The sequence below is a fragment of the Falco rusticolus genome, chromosome 4 (assembly GCF_015220075.1).
Source record: "Falco rusticolus isolate bFalRus1 chromosome 4, bFalRus1.pri, whole genome shotgun sequence".
Taxonomy (NCBI): domain Eukaryota; kingdom Metazoa; phylum Chordata; class Aves; order Falconiformes; family Falconidae; genus Falco; species Falco rusticolus.
In genome coordinates, this window is record NC_051190.1 from 46,951,983 (window position 1) to 46,975,762 (window position 23,780).

Consider the following 23,780-nt stretch of genomic DNA (forward strand, 5'->3'; position numbering starts at 1 on the left):
CACTGTGGAAAAGAAAAGCAGAGCACCCAAGATGTAAGTTCACAACTTGTTTAATGCCAGTTAGATTGCTTTACATGGAAAAGTTAACAACGCTCTCTGTATTATTATTTATTTTTTTTCCCACCATAGGATGCCTTATATATAACAATGCCACAAGGTCGCAGACTTTATCACACAAACTCTGGGAGGACCCTTTGCTCAATCATGTCAGTGCTTACAGGTCACACACGGAAAACACGAGCTGACATTCGCTTCGCTCTCCTCTGAACACACGGCAGCACACTCCCGCGCCGCGTCACGCGCTCGCCTACATGGGCAGCCACACGCACACACCCACCGCCACGCTCCTGCGGCGCAGGACCTGCAGGGATCACTTCTGGGAACGCCGCTGATTTCTTGGATGAGCGGGATGAGGGGGCGGGGGGGGGGCGGGGAAGGAGCTCATGTCATGCTTTAACAGCCAAGTCCACCTCAACAGCTTGTTCTCGCCACGCTCGACAGCCAACGCGCCCGGCCACAGACCAGCCATGGCTTGGAAGTCACTAGCCCTCCCTGCCAAGCACGGTGAGAGATGTCACCGCGAGCCAACCTGCTCCCAATGCAGCTCCTAAGTGAGGTGAGGGAGAGATGTGGTTGGTGAAAGTGCCTGGTGAGCAGGGACAGAGCAACGGGCGGCTGTGTCCCCCCCCGCAGCACCCCAGGGTGCCGGGAGAGCGCGGAGCACCAAGCTGTGGATGCACGTGTGCCCTGATGGCACTGCCACCCCCACAGCAGCTCCTGGGTCCTCTAGGACGAGGACCTGTGCTGCAGGGTGAGAGACAGCCCACACCTCCCTCAGCCGGCCCCGCAGGAGCCCCAGTGGCACCACGCTCGCCCAGTGCCACCCCAGAATGGGAACAAACCCACCCCCTGGCTGGGACCTCCTGTGTCCCCTCACCACAACCACCTATTTCTTCCTGGAGGGGAAAGCAGCGTCTCCTGGGGTCTGCGTGTCAAGACTGAGGCAGGAGACAACCCACCACCGACAAGAAAATCCACCAGCCACCTCCACCCCTGGCGTAAGCACCTCCCGTGCCCACGCTCTGCTGCCCGACGGGACAGACATCCCACGGGACACACCGACCGTGTCTTGCCCCTCACTTCAAACCCCCTCACCAACTTAATGATCTGACTTAAGCTTTACAACTCCTCAGTGCTTTGCAGTGCTCCTTCCACCCGAAGTTTAACAGTGCCAGCAAACATAAGAAGCGACAAGAGAGGGACGGGGGGTACACCAGGTGATTTTTAAATCAAGCCCCACGCTCCTGCAGCAAGAACTACAACGAAGTAGTCGTGTTGAAACTGCGTTTCACAAGTTACATTGAAATTACATTTTGGAAGCAAGTGAGTCTAAGACAACCATGCAGCTGCCAGTTTGGGCTTTGAAGCCTCGGTGCTGCCAGCCTGGGGGACACACACGCCCCCGGTACATGAGCTCGAGCCTCTCACGAGTGCCTCCAAGTACGTGCGACATGCAGAGGTAGCACAGAGAGCCTGATCCAGGCACTGGTGTAGTGGCACACACAGTCAAGGCTGCAGTGAACAGAACAGCACCTCACCGCCCTTCTCCGTACCAGCCTTCCCGCGCCTCCGACGCTCACCCTAAGGGTACCAGTGGCACTGGGGAGAGACAATCATACACTCTGGTTTCAGGGAAAGGGTGGCGGCAGGGAGGGAAAAAGGAAAAAAAAAGGAAAAAAAAAAAAGAGAGATAAAAGTATTGCCTATGCAATCTACATAGAGGTCAAGGTCTATATACACAGCCAGGAAAATCCAAATGAGAACAGGGAACAGCACTCACATCCCAGTGTGCGAGAGAGGGCATGAGGCAGGCAGGAGCCAGGTGCACAGCAGGGAGAGTATTGGCACATGTACAAATAAGACAGGAACAGGCTGCTGCAAGCGTAACAACTTCTCTTTAAATTAAAAGCACCACACACACACACCACTGCTTTGCGTCGCATCCCACAGCACTCATCACGCAGGCTCCAAGCACACAAGCAGGCACTCTCTTCCCATACAACTTAAAAATAAAAAACAACAAAAAACCCCCCACAACCCAACAACGGGTCCCTGGCTTTGACTTGGAGATAAAAAAAAAAGCAATACTTCTTTGCTTTAGAAAAAGAACCCCCCTTCTCACCCAGACGTGGCATTTCCACCCCCCTTCCAGCCAGAAGAGGCCATGCTCTCTCCAACAGACAGATCCACAGGAGTTGTTTTGTTTCTCAAACACATCTCAGCTGCTTTTGTCCTCAGGAAGACTCCAGAGCAACCAGCCTGCCACAAACAGCACACTGTGGGAAGCTCCACATGCATGGTGGTTGTTCGTTGTTTTGGGTGTTTTGGTTTTTTTTTTTGTTGTTGTTTGTTTTCTTCTTTTTTTTTTTTTTTTTTTTTTTAAAGCCATTGTTTCTCCTCTCTGTTAACTAAAAGGATCAGCCCAGAACATGCATTAGCAATTTAAAACTTTCTGAATGTGCTCCCTCTGAGGTGGAGCCTCTTCAATACTCCTCCAAAATTTAGAGCCCCAAAATGTATTTGTTTGAAGGCAGCTGTCGAGCATGCCAAAAATCAAGCTGTTTTATGGGAATGATTGTATCCAGTACTACAGTACCTATTTGAGGGGGGGGTGGGGGCAAAAAAAAGGAAGGAAAATCATCAGTTCTCCAGTTTCTTCACGTAATGGGGATGCCAGGCTATAAACAATGCCCTTAGATAAGCAGAGAGGCTAATGCCCAGCCTGGAGTCTAGTCCCCTTGCACCAGTTGTATTGAACCAGGCTGGCTGGCTCCTACCTCCAGAGACCTCCATCTGGGGACAGAAGGACCCAGAGCAGCACATTAAACCCACTCCCACAGAGGCATGGATACTCCCATCTCTTCCCCAGTGGGGACAACACAGCAGCTGGGATGGCCTTGGTACGGTCTCAATGGTCCATGTCACACATGTTTTTGGTTTTTTTTTCTCTCCAGTTTACAACATGAGGGTTGGGGGACGCTAGTTTCACATTTCCTCTGGTAGCCGTTTCCCTTTACAAAGGACGGATCTGTAAACCTTTGGCAGTTCCCTCCCCTCCCCAACCCCCATCCCAAACACTGCCCAGTGTGGTTCACAAGCGCGTTATTTAATTAGCATCTATTGGGTCCATCCTCCAGTCCCACTGGCACTCCCCTCCCCTTCCGGCTGATCGTTTGGGGTTCCATGCACACCAAAGGTAGTGGTTTTATCCTGGTCTGTTCAGGCTGTAGTCTCCTGGGTCGCAGTATATGGGGTTTATCGTATCCTGGTGAAGAGGTTCAGAACGGATACAGACTCCTGACAAAGCAGAAGAGATAAAGCAGATGCTAAGTTTTCCACAGCTGTGCGGCAGCATCACCCCATGTGCTTTTGGTTTTTGTTTTATCAAAAAAGAAAGCACAACTGCAATCTGGTGAGGCACCTCTAGCTCATCAGGTGAGCTCACCATTCAAAGTCCAATGCCATAGATATTCCCATGAGCTTCTTCCAACTGATAACAAGGAGCATGGCAGGCAAGCGTGCCATTCCCACAGCTTTGCAGGGAACTGCACCCTGGAGCTGTCAGAAACCAGGGGGACAGCCAGCAGTGAGCGACACCAGCTCCCCCCAGCTCATGCTTTCAAATCTGTCTGCCATTCCCCACTGCCTCTGCCAGGCACCCAGAAGAGCTCTTGGGGCACAACCCACTTTCAGCGATAGCAAGTTGTCACTGGCAGCATCCACGACCCCATTTCCATCCAAAACACCATTTTACGTGGTTTTGTACAGAGCCAGGGGATAATCTGAGGATTGGGTCAAGTTCATAGCAGCACGCTGGCAGGGAAGATGGTGGGCTCAGGGTGACCTCCCTGACACGCTGCTATCTTCAGCAGCCAGGAGAAGGATGTTTTTTCACACTGCCCTGGGCACACAGAAGCAACCTTTTATCTGACAACTATGAATCCCTTTATACCTCAAAGTTCACTGCATCTAGCCCTCGATCTGCAGGGTATGGTGAAAAGACCAGAGGCAAGGCAGGAGAACAGAGCAAATTCGGATGGCATTCACCCCCAACGGCTGAGCCTCCTGCAGGACACAGCTGCAGCCATCCACACGACGCGTCCTTACCTTTGTCGAGCGTGTTTTACTGAAGACGTTCCAGAAGCGCAAGGTTTCATCTCCAGCTCCTGTAACTATGGCCTCCCCATCAGGGGACATTGCCTAAGGCCGAGAGAGAGCAACCTTTAGCATCTGCTACATTTTTGAGGTTGAAAACAAATCTTCGTTGGAATGCATGAAAGATTTAACTCTCCTTCCTACTTGGCTGACAGTGAGAAACCAAACAACTACCTCTGCCTTCATGTGCCTTATTCAGTCTCAGCAGGTGCCAATTCGACCACTAGTATCTTACTTATGCAGCTATGGAATACATGGGTGGAATTATCGCAAAAAGGATTCTTGTGTTAAGAAATCCAAGCCATTTGTAATTGAGTCTCTTCCTCCCCAGATCATAAATATGTGTTAAGGCAGGAAGCGCGATATGGCTGGCATTTGCCAGCTCTGTTAGTCACTTACATTGGAATCTACCTCACAAAACAGTATCAGCATATTTATCATCTGTCATGAATCCACTGAAAGCCCTACATAACAGTAACAAAGCAGGTACGAGATCAACATGGATTAACTGCACCAAGCATTTAATGACAAATGAGGAGATCTGAAAGCATCAACTTCTTCCCCTGCTGGTAGTTACCAGTGAAAAAGCGTACAAGTCTTAAGGGAACAAGAAGAGATGCTTGTGTTTCCTCTGAAGAGTTCTGGCAGGCTTTGCTATTCATTAATAAAATCTTGCATTTCCATAGCAGCAAATCTAAGTATCCCTTGCAGGCAAGAAAACCAGAGCGGTTTTCTTTGCTTGTAAGGCAGTGTTCACGTCTTCGCCCAGACTACAGGCAGCTTACAGTGCCACTAGCAGTGTGGCTTTGGGTCTCAGCACACGCACAGCCACAGAAGTTTCCAGAGACATGGTCATCACTTACCAGATATAAGACTCTGTACGAGTGCCCCGTTAGCTTTGCTACTTGAGTTAATGAGGGGTATTTCCAGACGAGGATCTGGTTCTGCGAGTATCCATGGGTACTCACCTGAAAGGGAAGAGGGAAATATGCATCATGCTTCCTAACACAAGACAGCGCAGCAGCAGGACTGCACAGTGAGGAACTTACTAGCTCGTTGGCGTGCTTTGACCAGGCCAGGTTGCACACTTGCGACCCAGTGTCGATGCACTGCAAAGGCTGCCCGGTGAGCGTGTTCCAGAAGCGTATACAGCGGTCGGCTGTCCCACCGCCAGAGGCAAGGAGTCCATGCTGGTGCGGAGACCAGGCGATAGCTTTTACTGCCGCAAGATGCTCTGTGTATTGTTGGACAGGACTCAGGCTGGAGTGATTCCAAACAAGGAGCTGGCAGAGAGGAGAGACGTGATCGAACTTGCGCTGCAGTCATGTGCCCACAACACCCACAAACCACAATGTTGCACTGGGACTGATGAGGGCAGTTGAGCAACAAGATGATTTCCCACAGCTCTGCCCAAGCACACGCATCTCCACTCTGCGCTCGCAGCCCTGAAGCCAGTCCCACCCTGCCACCAGTCTCAACTGCGGAGCCATTCTACCCCTGGGCCACAAGGAAGCTAACAGTCCTCAGGGTAAGCTTCTGAAGCCAAAGGCAGCGTCACCAAATGTGAACTCAAACCCTTCGTTTTCTCTTTATGGCTGCATTATTCCAGAACACGTTTAGAAATATGCTCAAGTTCATTAAAAGTTATTCTGAGCAGGAGGAACACGGTACAACCATGCTGTCACACAGACACTGGGCAAATTCACTACCTAGCAACCCACTCCGAAGGGCTCAGAACAGTGCTTCTCCAGAACAGATGCTTCTTCCATATGGTGCTCAGTGAATTACAAGCCTGAGTTATAGGTATTAGAACTTACATGGCTCTAAACTCAGTTTCCTTCTGCATGCATAAACATTATTGCAACAAACCTGACGATATGCTACCTAAACAAAAGCCAGGAAGCACAGCTTTGTTGAACTCAACCCCCTGAGTCAAGCTATAGATCTAATTAGCCAAATACAGAGGCAAAATTAAATTCGCCTTTTTAATTTTATTAGAGAGAGGAGACCAAGTAGAAGCTTAGTGTGATTTATGTTTGGACACAGTCCAACAACTGAAACAAAAGCCCCTTTTCAGAGGGGCCAAATATCCTTAAAGAAAGGGGGTTCTGACGTTTCTTGGTGAAGATCTCAAGACACCCAGCCTCACATGACTCCCTGGAAGTACTATACCTTATTATCATTTCCTCCAGAGGCCAGGAGCTGGTGGTCTGTAGACCATTTGAGCCCACAGACCTCCTGCCTGTGGCCCTGGAGCCGCCGCTCAGACTGCAGGGGTGGGGTGCGGATGTCCCTCTGAAGGATCATCCTGTCTCGACTCCCAGAGGACAGCTGGTCCGCGTTCCATGCCAAGGCACCTGTAATGCGGGCAGAAGAGTATGCTGTGGGAGTCCTGCAGAAACAGGTAGGCAGAACACAGCCACCACAGTTGCCAAGGCTTTAAAAAAATAAAATAAATAAAAAAAAAAAAATCAGTGCTTACAGACCTCCCTTACATCCAGCGTGAAGTCCTAGAATAGCCTACAAAGATTAACCTGCACAAACCTACTGAATCCCGTTTCACAGTGCAGTAAAGCACAGAAATAGAATTTGGAAGGTGCCTTGACTTCCCAAATCTCACACTCCAGCATTCAGATTCACAACGCCTCTGAGCAAATAAAAATAGTCCCCGCAGAATAAGGGAACTGGAAATCTCAGTGTAAAGCAGCCTGCCTGCAGGGCTGATGCCGGAAGCCAGTGGCAGCAAAAAAGGATGTTGTAACCAAACCTAAAATGCCTCAGACGTGGAGGAAACACCTGCTCAAACACTCAAACATCACCACACCCAAGATCAGAACATCACAATTACTAGAGCATAATATTCTGAAGACTGCTTGAGACGTAGCAGGGGATAGATAGCAGAACTCAAAGTACCAGCATTGCTATTTCAAGCTGATCCCTTGCTTGCAAGGAAGAAGTTAAATTAGGTAGAAACAAAACGTGAAACCTCTGCCTCCCATCTCCTTACCCACTCTGGCTGTGTGTCCCTCTAGCATGGAGAGCTTTTTTCCTGCTGCTGCATCCCAGATCTGTACAAAACCCTTGTGAGTGCCCACGGCTACCAAGTTCCCCTAGACAAACAGAAACCCACGATCAGTAAAGCCAGTACGTACAGACAAACGTCAAACAAAAGCTAGAAGCTGAGGAAAAGACTTGAGATAAATCCCACAAGATGGAAAACATGCAGAGTTGTTCCATCTTACATCTTTTCCCTAACTGAGAGGGCCAAGCAGTCTGGCTGGAATGCATTTATTGTAACATTTTATTGTCAAGAGCTGGAGGAGTGAACTGGCTCTTTCTCTCTCCCACATCTCTTAGCAAATACCTCAAGAACCTCACGATACAAGAAGTTGCTCTCTATCCCCTCTCATTTAACAGAAAAAAAAAATACTGCAGAGAGAAAAACACATTTGATTTGCGATGCATACGGGAAACTTGGGGAAATACATCTAAAACCTGCAAGTAAGAGCTATATGGCTACAATGATAGCATCTAAATTACAAGCGCTTCAGCTGTCATTGCTGACAATGTGATACAGACCCGTTCTGACCAGCCCACAGATGTTACTGAATCTCCTTCCACAGAGAGGTCACACAGTCGGGTCACCTTGAAAACACAACAGAATAGAATGAGAAACACTTGTTAATTGTCATACTACACTATTAGCTGTCTCACAAACTAGTACCTAGTTTGGGACAGAGCATTAGAAGTGCTGAGCCCCTCACACAGCACATTCCAGAGCTCTGAAAGATTGGAAAAGACCTACAGCAACAGGTACTTCACTCTCCAGGCACTGATGATCGTTTACCTGGCTAGTACAAGCACTCCACAGATAAACACAAGTCCCAAGGCCAACGCTGAGGACGTTAAGAGAGGACCAGTCCACCAGGTTCAGGTAGAAGTCGTCCTGCAGCTCTGGGGCATCTAGCACTTTGAAAGGAATCTTGGAGATTTTCCGGGTTGGTTTTCGAGGTGATCTTAGCAGCTTCTGACTGTTGACAGAAAAAGATACAAAACTATAGGATCTTACACATCAGAGCAGTAGGCACTCTTTAAAGCATACTGCATTTCTATAGAAATGTGCAAAGAGGCTGCAAAATTCTTTCCAGCAGGTAAGACTGGAAGCAATTAGGTTGTTCTTCTGTAAAGGAGCTAAGGAGTAAAAATGTAAACTGACTGCTGAAAGTTGGCCTACTGAAGCATCTAGGCAGGTTGGGCACCCACAGAAATTCTTAGAACTTGACTGTCCCTACTTATTGTCTCCCCAGATTTCCAAAAGCAATTCACACAGTGATTCTGGGTGCCTTAAGCCTTAGAGAACCTCACTGATTCCTCTGTCCCAACCCTTCCCTTCTTGCAGTCTGTGGGGAATCAGTGTTACCTTTTGTTGCTGACAGGAGACAGGGAATATGGTGAGACCTCATTGCCATCATCTGGACTAGAGCGTTTTGTGCTGAGTGAATACTGCATAAAGAAAACACAACCTAGTAAGAACCCCAGCAAAAAACCTAGAGGATCACTTGCAACACACTGGTGCCCGATGCCTAGCCATCTCCTACACCCACAGCCAGATTTCCCAGACTTTTCAGTTCCTTCCTTTGCCAGGTGTTCCAGAACCAAACAAAACCCTCCCCCGTCTCCACTCAAAGCCAAAAAACTTGATTTGGTCATGTACCACACAGTCCAAAAAGAGCTGGGTCCAGCTCAGCTTCCCTGCCAGTACAAAAATAGGAAGCATGTAGCTTGCTGCAGATACTTAAGTTTTCTTTCCAGGCCACCAAACTTTGTTATCAACAGCTTATCTTGGTCAAGCCGCAACGCTAACTTGCTTGCACTAGCAGCTTGGCAGAACTGTGTGCTTTGTTCCTGTGACGCACGTGGGCAACCTTCATTGGTTTTAATGCAAAGTAACCAACTTACAGTGAAGAGGGACTTCTTCTCCGGGGTGGACGGCTGCAGCCTCCGGTCTTCCGTCTGTGGGTCTTGTACTTTCTCAATCCCTGCTCCTAAGAGTTCGTTCTTCAGCAAAGCAGAGTACGCAAGGCCATCTGTGAACCCAAACGAGCACTTAAGTAGAGAACTCTGAAGCAGCAAACGGCTCTGCAGGGAGTGGCAGGATCACATCTGTCTGACTTGTACAGTCACAGGGCCTCTTAACAAGCCTGGGGCCCCAGTTTGGAATCAGGATTAGCAGCAAGCTTCCCCTCCTTCCACTCCACCAGGAAAGTGCTTCCAAGGCATATGAAATCAAGGGATACAAACAGCCTCTTGCTTCCCAGACATTTGTCAGAAACCTACTGAAGTAACCTGGTATTCACTCTCATGATGGGGGCACTTCCTAAAACACCTGCTTGAGTTTTTGCACAAGCACAGAAATGCCAGAGTTCCCTTGATTTCCAAACTCGCCAACAGTTCGAGATGAAACCTACAGACGCGGCACAAGCAGTAGAAAGGCGGTCTCACCTTTGCCATTGTCTGATGTAGCATCCTTTGCTTTTCTGTTTTGACTTGGTGATTTTTCATTTTCCTGAAAGGAAGAAAAATGTTATCACCATACATAAACCTCATGATATACGATAAAATAATAAACAAGTCTCCTAGACCATAGTGACAGCCTATTTAAAGACATGCACTCGAAGGAACTCTTTTGGGGCAGCAGCAGACCATGGTGCAGAAGATAAGCAGAGGAATTATGCCAGCCAAACCAAAATGCACCACGATTTCCTCCGTTGCAAGACTGAGCTGCTTGAAAAGGGAGCAAAAACTTACATTTATTCTGTGGAAGTTGATGCTCCAGTTGGCCCCGGCTCTTGAGGGAATGAATCTGTCTCCATGCTTACTAGGAGAAGACATTGGAGAATTGGAAGGCGTCAGGGTTCTTCTCATCTCTGCTACCTGCATTAAAGAAAAAAACCCACAAGAACAAGTGCTGATCACAGCAGCGGTCTGAAAAACATCAGTGAGGTCTTGTAAAAGCTGAATATGCCCAAGTAGAAGAGCCAAGCATTAGTTTATCCCCTTCACAGAACCTAGTAAGCACGTCAGAGTCCAAGTGTCATGGGAACTTCTGTCAAAAGAAGCAATTAAACAGCCTCTTTCTCACAGCTCCTTCTCAAGCCGACACCATCAAGGTAAACATGTGGAAGGCTGGAGTGGGGCAGGCTACTTGCAGGGTGAGGAGCAGATTCCTTAGCTGCAGTCACATTTTTTTTTTTCCTAGAGTAATTTATGATGGAAAGGACGCCAGCTGAGAATATGGCTAATTTCAAAGTTACACTGACGGTCACAGCCTCATCCAGTTGAGTTTTCAGCATCTCCAAGGACAATGACCCCATAAGCTCCCTGTTGCAGTTTTTGGACGCCCTCACTGTGAACATTTTTTCCTAATAGCTAACTGGAATTCACCCTGTTGCAGCTTGCATCCATTGCCTCTAATCCTTCCACTGTGTACGTCTGAAGAGAGTCTGACTCCATTTTCTCCATAGCCACCCGCCAGGTAGTTGAAAGCAACTACTTCATCCCCTCCTGAGCCTCATCGTCTCCAGTCTGAGCAACGCGGATCTCAGCACCTTCCTGCTCCAGCCCCCCAGCCATCTTGGTGGCCTCTGCTGGACCTCCTCTATCTCGTCAAGCCCCACAGCTGGTTGGTTTGTTTGTTTGTTAGCCCCCAACTTTGTACATTCCACATGTACTTACTGACATTATTTAGTAAAAAGGCATTACTGAGCTACACAAAAATATCTTAACGACTTTTTGCAACCCGAACTGAGTTTATGATATTCAAAGGCTTTGTTGAAGTCAAGCGATTTGGTTATTCCTAGAACAGCTCGGGAACTCACACCTGCTCGCAGCAAAGACTAAGATTTGCTTCAAAGAGGTCCGGTATCTTTCAAAAGCTTGTGAAAACAGTCACAGGCAAAGCAAACAACTTAACAGTCAGGCTAAGACCATTTAGCATAGCCCATTTGTACTTACGCAAGGCATTGTGTTTTCATTCTGTATGTTGATTTGGCGTAGGAGACGTCTCTCATAATCCTGGTCCATGGTGGAAAGCAGAGGGGCTGGGGAGTTCAGCAGGCTCAGGGATTTATATTCATGAAGTCCAATCAGTAATCAGTCTGCTGCAACAGCCAGGGGAAGAAAAACACCAAAATATGACACCCCTTCATACAGAAGCAGCTCTTTAGTATCTCCTGAGACTGTTCTTTGAACTTGAGACTACTTTTCCTATCCAAAGCGTCGGTATCAAACTTGTGGGATACAGCACAGGGCTGCTAATGAAAGCCTTTTTCTGTATCACCGCCCTCCGTTGCCGATTCACACGAGCAGGCAACCAGCATTTTGTGTTTGACAGGACCTCAGCAGGCAACCCCAGTAACTGGAGCAGAGACGGCGATACGCGAAACCCGCCTGTTCGCACGAACTGCAGCAGCACAGTTTAGTAAACCTTCAGTACTCGGGCAGCGTAAAACCAGCCCCCGAACCCCCTAGCCCACCACAGCCAGATCCATGCTTCAGGCCAGAGGCACGGCAGCAGCACACACCACCGAGCTGAAGCTAGCCGGGATACTTTGAGCCACGTTCAAAGTATTTCAGACTTTTAGTGCCACACGCTGCAGGAACACAGGTAGCTACGGACTAGGTAGCCCCCTGGGTGAACATTCAATGCCTGATGCCCATAAAGTCCCAAAATATATGTCCAAATATTCCTCTTGGCTTGCATAAAGCTAGCTTGCTTATGGCTAAATAGTCTGTAAGCATCTTTCAAGCATAAAGACAGGGCTGCTTCATAGCCTAGACTTGGCTGGCTAAATTACAACATGCATCAATTAAAAAAAAAAATCAAAATAAATTAGCTAACACTTCTGTGAGGATATGCAGTCACAGCCCTCGTCTGAACTCTGAAGGGCACAGATCAGCATCGCTGTGCCCAGCCTCCCCAGCTCACACACACCTCATGCTTTGTCCACAGCTCGTGTTGACGCAAAAATGCCAACGCCAGAAGAGACACGTCAAGTTGCTCTTTCAACCCAAGATAAACATCTCCAAAGGGAAACACGGAATCTCGCACACATACCACACACAAAATCCTCACTATACAGGCATCTGGGAGCTGTGCAGAACATAGCGGCATTTTCCTTTGCTGTTATTGTATAAACATTTACGCTATCTGGCCGGAGTCCCGGCTACACAAATGGAGCTGCCTGGAGATATAAACTTGTGGCAAAATCTGGGAGGCAATTGCACCCAGACAGGGCTGGGAGAAACTCTCCAGGGACAAGCGACACTGCCACGCTCAGGACCTGCCACGAACTGCCTTCGGCTTCCTGCGCCAGCAGCTTGGGTTTGCTGTGAAAAAGTTTTACCTGCAGGAACAGAAAAGCTACCATTAAAATTTGGAGGCAAGTTACCAAGCTAAGAGGGCTACAGCAGCACCTGTAATCCAGAGAGATGCAATTAAGCGTTCAAATATTCTACGAAATCACCTTGAAAGTGAGAGAAACTCCGGGCTAGTCAGCTGTTAGCTAACAGAGCTACCTTCCTTTTACCTAAGCCGTTTGTCAGTACTGAAACTTGGATTTCTTACAAATGTGAAATGCAGAGGCCTTTTTCTCCTTGCCGTTAAGCATGCCAACACTTTTACAGGAGCATCTCGGAAACAGATAGTGCCAAGCTTTTCCCAGCACACCTGCTTACCTCTGCTACCTCCTCCCCAAGCTTTTTTCTTTTTTTAATTTAGTATGTTTTCCCATATGTTCTTTCAGAGGCAAAACTGGAGAAAGCTACCAAATTTAACAGTAATCAGCTTCCACCAAACAAATAGTCAGAGATGGCGTTACTGTGAGTAAAAAAAATCCGAAAGGCCTGTGATGTTATTAACGAAGGTTAAAAAAAACAACCCAGCACATCCCATGTCAAACACTCTTCCTCATTTTGTAGTTTACTTACCACTATCCTTACCTACCCACAATCTACCAAAACTACCTTAGAGGTTAACACAACCTCTCAAACCAAGCATTTCAACAAAATGCGCCCCCCCACCCCATCCTTTTTTTTTTTTTTTTTAACACCACGAATAAGAGAGAGCAGCTTGCAGAGCCCACACGAGAAGCGTGATCAGCTGGGGAACACCGCTCATGTGAGGCACGCTCCCAAAACGGCTCAGCGCAGTCCTCGTGCGAGAACTAGATCCACACAGCAATGTGACATTTTTAATTCTGGATAAGAAACACATTCACTTTTAGAGTTCTTCCACTTGAGTTCCCATCTGTACAGATTCCAACTGCACCTTCTAATCAGAAATAAAGCAGAGTGAACGACAGAAGAGATTGCATAGGCAGAACATGGCAATAAATATTCAGCACCTGAATAATAATGTTTTTACTCAAAATTTGCGCCATTAAATACAGGCCCAGAGAGAAGGCAGCATCTCTAGTTTGGGCAGGCTCTGGCTAACTCTAAATTTGTGGAAAGTGGGTGGGTTTCCCATTTCCCCTGAATTTAGTTAAGAAAGGCTTTGCCGTAAGGACAGGGAGTGTGTGGACTGCAAGTTCTCTTTTAGTTGAAGAAATGAAAGATGGAGGAGCTACATGTGTTACATACTCTTTTTGGATACTACAGTGTTACTAATTATGTGCTTTAAGCTTGGAGAAGGTGGGTTTTGGTGCAGGGTTGTTGTTTGGTTTTTTTTAATTCCAAGAACAGAATTTGTATTCTGACTGAAGTTTATTTTCTTCACACACCTTATGCCCTATCTTCAAATTGGCTGGATTTTCTCACAGTTCACATTACTCTCAGAACAATACTTCTAGGCAACGTTACGGTGCTGAACAAGTGCGTTTTGTTCTTTTTATTGACCCAACCTTAATGTATCCTAATACTTAAAATGGTTTTTGTTTTTTTTTTTCTTGGTATGGATCTGTTTTTAAGAAGCCAGCAGGCAGAATGCCAGGGTTGGCAGGGAAATGAACGCAGTTATTTTGCAAAATTGTTGAAATTGTTTCTCTCTTGTTTGCGAGGCAGCCTGTACCTACTTGGATTCTTCAGCAAGTGTTGAAGTTGGGGTAAGAAGCACAGGCTGTGTTGTCTCTGTTCGGTTCCAGATGTGGCCTACCTCAGCAAAGCAAGAGCTGGACAATCCCTGACACTTTTTTGTCTAGAAATTATTTGTGCCCTTCTTAAAAATGGAAGATAACTGGGTGGGTAAGTGTTAAACACAAGGAGCACTGATGAAAGTGAGGGACTCTGAGAATACCAAAGGCAGGAGAACTTTTAAATGTAAAAACTGAATATGCTTCCTAATTTGAACAAGGCCAAAGGTGGCCGAGATGTATTTGAATTATCAAGACAACTAATGTTCTGTTGATGCTCTATTTTGAAGCATCTGAAGGCTGAAAAAGGTTGTTTGGGGCCCCAAAATTTAGAGTTAGCAAGAGCCTACCCAAACCCAGAGATGCTACTTTCTCTCTGGGCCTGTATTTAATGGCACATGTTTTGAGGTAAAAATATCATTATTCAGGTGCTGAATATTTACAACCTCTCGGGAAGAAATCCATAATTTACCAAGGGGAAAAGAATGGCGTAAACGCTTTCCTAGTCCTCTAAGTCACGAGCAGCAGGATCTGAAATCAAACCCTAGAACGCCCCTATTCCAAACCCACCAACTTTCAGATGACCAGCAGTAGGTGCAAACCAAATTAAAGTTTGATTTGAGAGGCAACGTGGCTCAAAGGGCACGACATTGCCTTCGTCTCCTGTCTGCACTCAGCCTCCCAGTCCATATATATACTGCAGCAGTATAGAAGCTTGAGATGCTGCAATTCCATACAAAGTTTAGGAGATGAATGGTATGCACTGCTACCCGTCTGCGCCTCCTCTCACCCCCACTGTCAGAAAGTATCACCACCTCCTCACAGGTGAGGGCCCAACCTGCAATTCAGATTGGAGGTGACAGATTTTTACCTTTCTGCAACTCACTGCAGCTCCACCTGCACGCACAGACAAGCTAGAAGACTTCCCACAGCCCTCCAGGTCAGCTTCTGAAGCTAATTTCAGACTTTACGTCTACCTTCCCAAAGCAATCTACAGTCCTACAAGATGACAGAGGAACTCTGACCAGCAAACCACAGGGCAACGATGCTAATTTAGGACACTCAGGTGACAAAGTGCTGCAGGAAGCCTGCATGAGCCAAGGATTAAGTATTCATGACAAAGAGCTCTGAACATGGCATGGACCTTCACAGGCCAGTGGAAACCCAGCGTTGCAACACCTTCAGGAAACAGCAAAATCTCTGCCTTTGGAAAAGCCTTTACTGAAGATAAACATACTCCCCCCCTCCAATAATAAATCTTCTGAGTACACCGTTACAAACCCAAAAACTTTTCACCAGGATTTCATACACAAAACAGACACTCTTAGATGCAAGCCCTCATCTGAGGGGAATGCTCCAGGAAGTCTACCAAGAACATCGCTAGTGCTGCCTCTTTTACGTGGATGATGCTCAGATATTACCAGCGCTTTCAGCATCGGTATTTTTCCTAAATCCTCCTTCTCTCCACAACTGGAAGGGAAAAAAAACAACCAAAAGAAGTCGACAGAGTCCAGCCTGCTGTGCCGTACTCAAAAGACACGTATTTTTTCAACTGCTCAACTCAAGACAGTCCGCAGCCCCCTCCACTGCTGTACCCATGCAGCAGTCAGGCTGAGGGGTTTCCAAGCTTGCTTCAGCCAGCTTTTAATCAGTTAAGAGAACTGTAGGTTTGTTACTTTACCTTCATAGATGACATTTTCATTCAATACACATCTCACTGCAGCGTACAGTAGTCTGTTAGGAGCACAGGGTTTATCTAAGCAGACATGACAATCATGTACTTAGCAGGGGATTTCTCAGAAAATAATCACCATTAAAACCCTTTTTCTTGCCTGCAGGTAGTGATTATTTCATCTTTTCACCATGCTGCTCCATAAATATGAGGGCCACGCCTGCTCCCAGGGAATTCAAAATAAAGTAGAAAGTCTTCAGCAGTGCAGGAAGCCATAGGCTGGGAAACACACAACGTTAAAACGTAACGCATGCTCAATGAGGGGTCACCTCAGTGTCACCTCTTGCCCGTGGCTCAAAAGACAATCTCTGCATCTAATTAACAGAAAGTCTCATAAGAGGTTCATCTACTATGAAAGAAAACCAAGTAAGAGGCAGCAGAAGAAACACTCTCCAGTTTTAGAGATGTAACAATTAGCAAAGGCACCTGGGTTAAACAGCATTTGAACACCTCTTCCTTTCTGGCTGTTACAAAGGCTCGATTAAAGCTCTGAAGAAGTTAGAGATCAGGTTCAGCTCTGGCATATCACGCTTGAGAAATACCAAGTGCTGAACAAGTTCTGCTACTTCCATTTGCTCCGCTACTCCTGCAGATATAATGAAACTGGTTCCTGCTGGCTGCGCCTCTGCACTGGGGCAGAGCGTAACACTACCCTGTGCTGCAGGTGCTAGAGGATAATACCTACGCCAGGGAAGGAGTTGGGTACGATTTCCTCAAGTTGCTACGTGACAAAGAGGGGGATAAGCATTAACCTTGCCACGTCCTGCTTCAAGATTTCACTTCGGCCCGTGACGTAACCTGTGCCAAACCAATACACCTAGATCCTGCTGCCCCTCCTGACTCACGAGGCACAGGGAACAATCAAAAAAAACCAAACCAAACACAAACCCAAAAACCAGCCTGCCTTCTCCACGCTCCCTCACTGCCAAATCTCCCCTCGGATCAGAGGGCTGAGCTACTGGTAGCTGCTGGCCTCTGAAGCAAGACAGCAAGTTGCAGCAACAGCACTTCTGTTTCCATTGTCACCTGACGGCAGTTTTTCCCCACATAAGCACATGTTTTGGACAAGTTACTGGACAGACATGTGAAATGGAGGTTCTGCTTTCAGCTGCTCATCAACCGGCATAGGATGGCACTCATTTTGCTGACCACCTAGAAGATATCTACTCATTTGTTTATCCTGCATACACAAAGTGTTAGTAAGAAGGAAGTGGGGATGGATGGAGTGAAGTACTTTGACCTTAGGGATACAGGCAAGGGCAGAGTTTTTCCACGCTGGGCATCTAGACTCAAAGGATACATACTTAGGAGCAGAGGGAAGCACAAGAAGAAAGGCTACTGTATGCCTTTCGTAACATTTTACAGAACCTTAAGGGCTTGTTTGTTTTAGTAGTTTGTACGCTGTGTCTGAGCATGGCAATTTTTCATAAAGCTACTACCTTTAATAAAATTCAGTTTCCCTTCAATAAAATACAAACAAAAAATAATCACAGGATAAGGCTGTCTGTTGCATTAAAAGGGAATGGAGTAATTGAGCAGGTAGTTTAATGTTATAATATTAGATCTGTAATTCCCCCCTCCAAGCAATTTCACAACAGCTGTCCAATTATCTTACATCTCAAAACGGAGTACAAACAGCTAGGAGCACCAGCTATAGATAAAAGGTTTGCTTTATCTGAAGCCTTATCAGAAGTCAGTGCACTGAAAGCCAAGATTAAAAATTCACCAGCAGCCTCGTCCACGGTGCTTTACTGAAAAGGCCAAGTGATTTAAAAGTCTGCTTCATCATAACATTTAAGCTACTGAAGATGTAAGGGTGCCCCCAGTCATCCCACAAAAGGAAGTCACAGGATTTAGAAAACACAGCAGCTTCAGGCAACAGCCCCAGAAAATTCCACTTCTGTATTAATAATAAAATAAAAATCAGTCTTTAATATGAAATGTTGTTGTCAGCTTGGGTGTTGCTCTGTGAAGAACCTTTGGCACAAAATACTAGGCTAGCATCGTGAAACACACTAACTCAGGAAGAATCAGCACTTCATGAGAAAAGGAGCACAACGCCTTCAAGAGAGCTGGAAATCAAGGCAAAAAACCTCTCAGTCATCCACACAAAGCCTACCACTGCTTCAACAGAGGACTCCAACACGACCCAACAGACCTCACTGTACTCCGACTCCTCCAGCAGAACGCCTCCCCTCTCACCACGCGTGGAGGATGCTCAGCTCAGGCTTTTAAGACCTCAAGCCCGTCACTTGCTGAACGTGTGCACTACTTCCATTTGCCAAATGTCAACAACGCACTGAAAAAAAACAACTGTAAGGAAAGACACGGCGATACTGAGCTGCCTCACACTCCCCAAAGCCATCGGATGGCCAACGGCACACCACTGATCTGCGCTGCCCGTAAAAAAAGAAACTTTTTTCATCAAAGTTTCCCTCGCCACTTGGTAGTTCTCTTCAGCACCAGAGCCCACGGCACAGAAATCGCAGCCACTGCTCATGTTATCAATTTGAGCAAGGAATCAACTGGGGAAGGGGCAGCCACCGGCTCTCACAGCCCCTTCCCAGGTGGATCAGGGCACGGCGACCACGCAAAGGGTCTGCGGCCAGAGGCCCCCACTGCTTGGAAGACTAGGGCTGCGCGACCCCCACGGGTACAGTGACCACGCAAAGGGGCTGCGGCCAGAGCCCCCCGCCGCTTGGGGGGGGCAGGGGCTGCGCGACCCCCGCGGGGCTCCAGCCGCACGGTGTCCGTTAGAGCAGCGGGCCGGTGCGGGAGGGCACCAAGGCACGGCGGCTCCGGGGGCCCCGAGCCCGCTGGGCCCGCGGGAAGGGGAGGCCCAGCAGAAGCGCGATGGCCCCAAGCCGTCCGGTACAGGCCGGGTCCCGCCTGTCACCTCTGACAAAGCACCGTAAAACAAACCGGGAAGGGCCCCCCCGAGGGCACCGCTCGCCAACCGCCTGCCGCCACGCAGGCCAGCAGGCCGCTGCCCCTCGGGGCCCGGCAGGCCCCAGGCACCCCCAGCCGGGCACCGAGCCGCGCCGGGCAGCGGCTGCCCTGACCCCGCCGCCGGGCCGGGGCCGCCCCGCCCGGCCCCTCCACAGGGCCGGCCCCATTGCCTGGCCCGGCTGCCGGTGCCGCACGGGCCCGCACCCCGGGGAGAAGAGGCAAGGGGCGGCCGCAGCCCGCGCCGCGCCACCGAACCGGGCCCTCAGCCCCGCCGCCCGCCCTACCTGCCCAGCCGGCGCGGCCCCGGCCCGGCCCCGCTCCGCTCCGCCTCCTCCTGTCAGTCTCTGCCGGCCTCAGCGCTCCCCAATATGGCGGCCACCCCCGCGGCCGCTGCCCCCGCCCGCTGGCCCCGCCCCCGCGAGCGGCACGACGGGAGCGCACCCCGCCCTCACCTTCAAATCAATACAGGAAGCGGCGCCATGGCAACGGCCACGCCCCCTTCGCGCCGCCACGCCCAGCGGTGCCTGACACCACCTCCCAGCACGTGACGTCATGGCGGCGAAGGGCGCCTCCCCGCTGCTAAGGCCGCAGGCGGGCGCCTGCCCCAGAGAGTCCGGGCGGCTGCGGCGGGAGGTGGCAGTTTGGGGACGGCCCCGGGGCCCGCAGCCCGGTCGCGGAGTGGGGCCTGACCGCCAGCCCGGGGCCCGCGGGGCCTGGCCGCGGGGCCCTGCTGCTGTCCCAACCGCCCGCTTGGGCTGCGCCGCGGCCACGCCGCCCCGTTACGGGCGCAGCCCGGTGTCCCGTGGTTAACCGCGTCCCCGGGGGCTGCCCCCGCGCTCCTTGCGACAGCCAGAGGCAGCCGGTAACCGGCCGCCCGGGGCCGCCCTGAGCCGCCCCGCCCGAGCCAGCAGCCTCCCAGCCCCCCCGCCACCCCGCGCTGCGGCCCGGAAACCCGGCGGCCCCCGGGGGGCTGTTTTGCTCTTCCGGGGCGCGGTGTCCCGGGCCCCGTCCGTCGTCCCCCCCCCCGAACCCCTTTTTCCAGCTCTTAAACGGGGCGCTGGCACGGGCGGCCCCGCCCCAGCGACTGCTGCGGGGCCCGGAGGCCCCGGGGGGCCCGGCCCGCGTGGGCTCCGCGCCCCTGACCCGCGGGCCGGGCCGGGCGGCGGCGGGCAGCAGGCCCCGGCCGCGGGGGGAGGCGGTGCCGCCGCCCGGTCCCGCCGTGACCCCGCGGCCGATCACTTCCAGGGCGGCCCCGGCTCCCGATTTGAAAATGCAGGAGCGGCTGGTGGTGCTGCTGTGCGCGCTGGCGCAGCGGCGGGCGGGCGGGCGGCGGGCCATGGCCGGGGCGGCGGGCTGGGACGGGCCGCAGCGGCGCGCCTGGCTCCGGCACTACTACAGCCAGCGGCAGAAGCGCCTCATGACGGTGAGCGGCGGGGGGGCACGGGGGCACCGGGCGGGGGGGGGACGCGGAGACACCGGTGGTGGGGGTGCGAGAAATGGGGGGGGAGGGGGGGGCGCGGGGACACAAAGGGCAGAGGACACCGGGGACACCGGTGGTGGGGGTGCGAGAAATGGGGGGGGGGCGCGGGGACACAAAGGGCAGAGGACACCGGGGACACCGATGGTGGGGGTGCGAGAAATGGGGGGGGGGCGCGGGGACACAAAGGGCAGAGGACACCGGGGACACCGATGGTGGGGGTGCGAGAAATGGGGGGGGTGGTGGTGGAGCGGGGACACAAAGGGCAGAGGACACCGGTGGTGGTGGTGTGAGAAATCGGGACGCGGGGGGGGGGGGGGGGGGGGTGATGTGCAGGAGGTGCAGTCGGGGCGGGGGGGGCGGTCACAGGGAACGGGGCGGGGGGACACGCAAGGACACAATGGGCAGGGGAAACCGGGGGGGGGGGACCGCAAGAAATGCGGGGGGGAGGGGGGGAGTGTGCAGGAAGCAGAATCGAGGGGGATGGGCACGGGGAGGGTGGCGTGGGGAACGTGGGGGATGCAGGGACACAAAAGGTGGCAGAGATGGGGGACATGGGACGTGGGACATGGAACACGGGGATGGGAAGGATGTGGGACACAAAGGACATGCAGAGGTCACAAAGGATGCGGAACGTGGGGGGTATGTGGGATGCGAGGGGGACACACGAGGGACAAGGGGGCTGGAATTTCACGGGGTGTAACCCAGACACAAAGGGCAGGGGACGTGGGGATGTGAAAGAGGGGGTGACATCAAAGGTGGGCGACACAAAGGATGGGGGATCGGAAGGGCCTGGAGAGGTGGCAGTGAGGACAAGCTGCTGAGGGCAACACGAGGAACCCACTTCGCTGGGCAGTTGCAAAGTAAAGTGAAAAAAGCCTCTTTTCAGCCGAAAGATTTTTTTTTTAGAATTTAATAATAGAAAAACAATTCCCGTGGAGGGGCCGGGAGCGCGGGTCCTCGCTCCTGTTCCGAGTGGGGGCTCAGCCCGCAGGTCAGGCAGTCACAGGGAAGCAAGCAATGCTCGATAAAAATCAAAACTGTGGAGTAAGCGGCCACCTGAAAGGGGACTTCTCCGGAAGGCTCCTTGTCCAGGGTCACCACTGTTGCCTGGTGGGTTTGCACTGGGGTTTCCCAAGAACGGAAGAATTTGACCCAGGTGGACCCGGCTGCATGGCACCAGGCAGCCCCCCCACCTTGGGCCGGCAGCTGGAGCTGGATGGTCTGCAGAGGGGGGGTCCCAGCACAGCGCGGGGTGGGGAGCGGGTAGGGCCGCCTCACGCCCCTCTTGTCTCCTCGCCATGCTGCAGCTCCTGATCGCTCGCCGGAGGAGAACCAGCTGCTACTTCTACCCCCGCGCCTGGCCCGGCATCAGGAGTGCGGACTGGTGGGAGCGGGTGGTTCTGAAGGAGTTTGGGCCCCAGGACTGGCTGGAGAAGTTCCGGATGTCCAAGGAGACCTTCTTCTACGTCTGCAACCAGCTGCGGCCCGGGCTGGCTCCGCACAGCGCCCACTTCCACCCCACCCTGCCCCTGGAGAAGAGGGTGGCCGTGGCCCTGTGGCACTTGGCCACCAACGTGGAGTACCAGACTCTCAGTCCGCTCTTTGGTGTGGGGCCCTCCACGGTGCAGACGTGTGTCCGGGAGGTGAGCTACGCTGTCGTTTTGCTGCTGAAGCCCCTCTACCTCCGGCTGCCCAACGAGAAGGAGCTGGAGAACATGGTGCGCATCTTCCGCACCCGCTGGGGCTTCCCGCACTGCATCGGTGCCCTGGACAGCCTTCACATCCCCATCCACCCACCCCTGCGCCTCAGCGCCGACTACTGCAATGGCCAGGGCTGGCACTCCATCCTGACACAAGCCACCGTGGACGGGTTGGGCCAGTTCTGGGACGTCTCCACTGCCTTCCCTGGCAGCATGGAGAACAGTGCTGTCCTGGAGAGCTCCAGCTTGTGGGTGCTGGCCAAGGAGGGCCGTCTCTGCCCCAACCCCCCCAAGCACTTCATGGGGAAGGCGCAGAAGTACGTGCTGCTGGGTGATGCCACCTACCCCTTGCAAGACTGGATCCTCAAGCCCTACCAGGAGGACGAGAACCTCACCCAACGGCAGCTGCAGTTCAACTACCGCCTGAAGCGGGCACACAGCGTGATCGAGAACGCCTTTCTGCGCCTGAAGGCACGCTGGCAGATCCTCCTGAAGTGCGACGACTGCAGCCTGGAGCTGCTGCCCACCCTCGTCCTCGCCTGCTGCATCCTGCACAACGTCTGCGAAGCCCATGACAACCCCTTCAATGAGGAGTGGCTGGAGGGCACCGAGCCGACCGAGTTGCCCAAGCCCTGCCAGCCCGCGCCTGCTGCCATGGAGGATGGCCGGGCCGAGCAAGTGCGTGAGCTGATGTGCCAGTACTTCGAGAGCTGCGGGGAGGGCTGATGGGGTCGGGGGGAGAAGCAGTCCTGCGCATCCTTGCTCGCAGACATCCCACGGACTCCAACAAATGCTGGCCCAGTGGTAGTAAGCAGGCTGTTTGGCAAAGGACTGCACCTTCTCGCATCTGCCGAAGGCTGCCGGCGGAGCGAGGAAGGCTGTTGGGGGCACCGGCTGTTCCCAGCATGGGGAGGGGGGCGGCTGCATCATGCTCGTGCTGGCTTTGCCATGGTGGTTTCAGGCAGTGGAATGTATTTTGTGCCCTTGCCCTCTTCCAGGATTTGAGCAGTCTGGTGGTGTGTTGTGTGCCGCATGAGTAAAGCGGGGGTTGGGGGCTGGGTGAGGGAGAGGGCTGCCAGGGTCTCCCTTTCCTGGGAGCGCATCTCTGTCCTGAGGCCCCTCTTTCAGGCCGAAACCAGCTGGAGGCTTGAAATAAGGCGGCAAAACCCCTTTGAAGGTATGAAACTTGCTGCGTAAACACACTTGGGAGGGGAAGGGGAGGAAGCAGCAGAGCAGTGACTTGCCAGGGGCTGGCACCAGCCCAGAATGAAACTGCACCCGCAAACTCCCGCTCTGCTGCTCCTCGGGCAGCACGTGCTGCCCTTGGCATGAGCAGGCTGAGCTGTCCCAGCCTCACCCCTCTCCAGAGGGATCTGCCATGAGGGTCTGCAGCACAGCCCCCTGAGGTCCCTCCCGGTCCCACTAGGCAGCTCTTTCTGCCAGCACCTCTGCTGTGCGCTTCCAGCGCAGTGCAGCGTGAGCAGGAACACAGGGCTCTGCCCCCCGTATCGTCTGAGAAATCAAGCGGCTGCGGTTCATTCCCTGCCATCCTGCCGCGGGCTGCAGCCCGGTGG

At 51.8% G+C, this 23,780-nt stretch overlaps 2 protein-coding genes across 4 annotated transcripts; one reads left to right on the top strand and one right to left on the bottom strand.

Moving 5' to 3' along the window:
- Positions 1–34: 34 nt before the first annotated feature.
- On the bottom strand, positions 35–19,586 carry FZR1 (fizzy and cell division cycle 20 related 1). 3 transcript variants are annotated; one of them, XM_037384496.1, is made up of 14 exons: positions 19,479–19,586; positions 11,230–11,375; positions 10,024–10,149; positions 9,718–9,781; positions 9,175–9,302; positions 8,636–8,718; positions 8,063–8,246; positions 7,795–7,860; positions 7,223–7,325; positions 6,388–6,572; positions 5,265–5,498; positions 5,079–5,183; positions 4,168–4,260; positions 35–3,357 (listed from the first exon to the last, which is right to left on the bottom strand). In XM_037384496.1, the coding sequence occupies exons 2-14, from the start codon at positions 11,296–11,298 to the stop codon at positions 3,316–3,318; spliced, it is 1,482 nt and encodes a 493-aa protein (XP_037240393.1). In that variant the 5' UTR covers positions 11,299–11,375; positions 19,479–19,586; the 3' UTR covers positions 35–3,315. The 3 variants fall into 3 exon arrangements, with proteins under 3 accessions (XP_037240393.1, XP_037240391.1, XP_037240390.1); XM_037384494.1 differs by lacking the exon at positions 19,479–19,586 and adding an exon at positions 19,311–19,429 and having other exon boundaries at positions 11,230–11,372; XM_037384493.1 differs by lacking the exon at positions 19,479–19,586 and adding an exon at positions 19,311–19,427.
- An 89-nt stretch (positions 19,587–19,675) lies between these two features.
- LOC119146587 (protein ANTAGONIST OF LIKE HETEROCHROMATIN PROTEIN 1-like) lies at positions 19,676–23,206 on the top strand. The gene is made up of 2 exons (XM_037384520.1): positions 19,676–20,449; positions 21,814–23,206. The coding sequence occupies exons 1-2, from the start codon at positions 20,297–20,299 to the stop codon at positions 22,930–22,932; spliced, it is 1,272 nt and encodes a 423-aa protein (XP_037240417.1). The 5' UTR covers positions 19,676–20,296; the 3' UTR covers positions 22,933–23,206.
- The last annotated feature ends 574 nt before the right edge of the window (positions 23,207–23,780 follow it).

What these genes read in the sequence shown, in the direction of transcription:
- FZR1 (XM_037384496.1), bottom strand. Translation starts at nt 11,298, where the DNA reads ATGGACCAGGATTATGAGAGACGTCTCCTACGCCAAATCAACATACAG. An exon ending in TACATCAGACAATGGCAAAG is followed by an intron (nt 9,303 to 9,717) that starts GTGAGACCGCCT and finishes TTGGGTTCACAG; the next exon opens with ATGGCCTTGCGTACTCTGCT. An exon ending in AGAAGAAGTCCCTCTTCACT is followed by an intron (nt 8,719 to 9,174) that starts GTAAGTTGGTTA and finishes TTCTTTATGCAG; the next exon opens with TATTCACTCAGCACAAAACG.
- LOC119146587 (XM_037384520.1), top strand. Translation starts at nt 20,297, where the DNA reads ATGCAGGAGCGGCTGGTGGTGCTGCTGTGCGCGCTGGCGCAGCGGCGG. An exon ending in GGCAGAAGCGCCTCATGACG is followed by an intron (nt 20,450 to 21,813) that starts GTGAGCGGCGGG and finishes GCCATGCTGCAG; the next exon opens with CTCCTGATCGCTCGCCGGAG.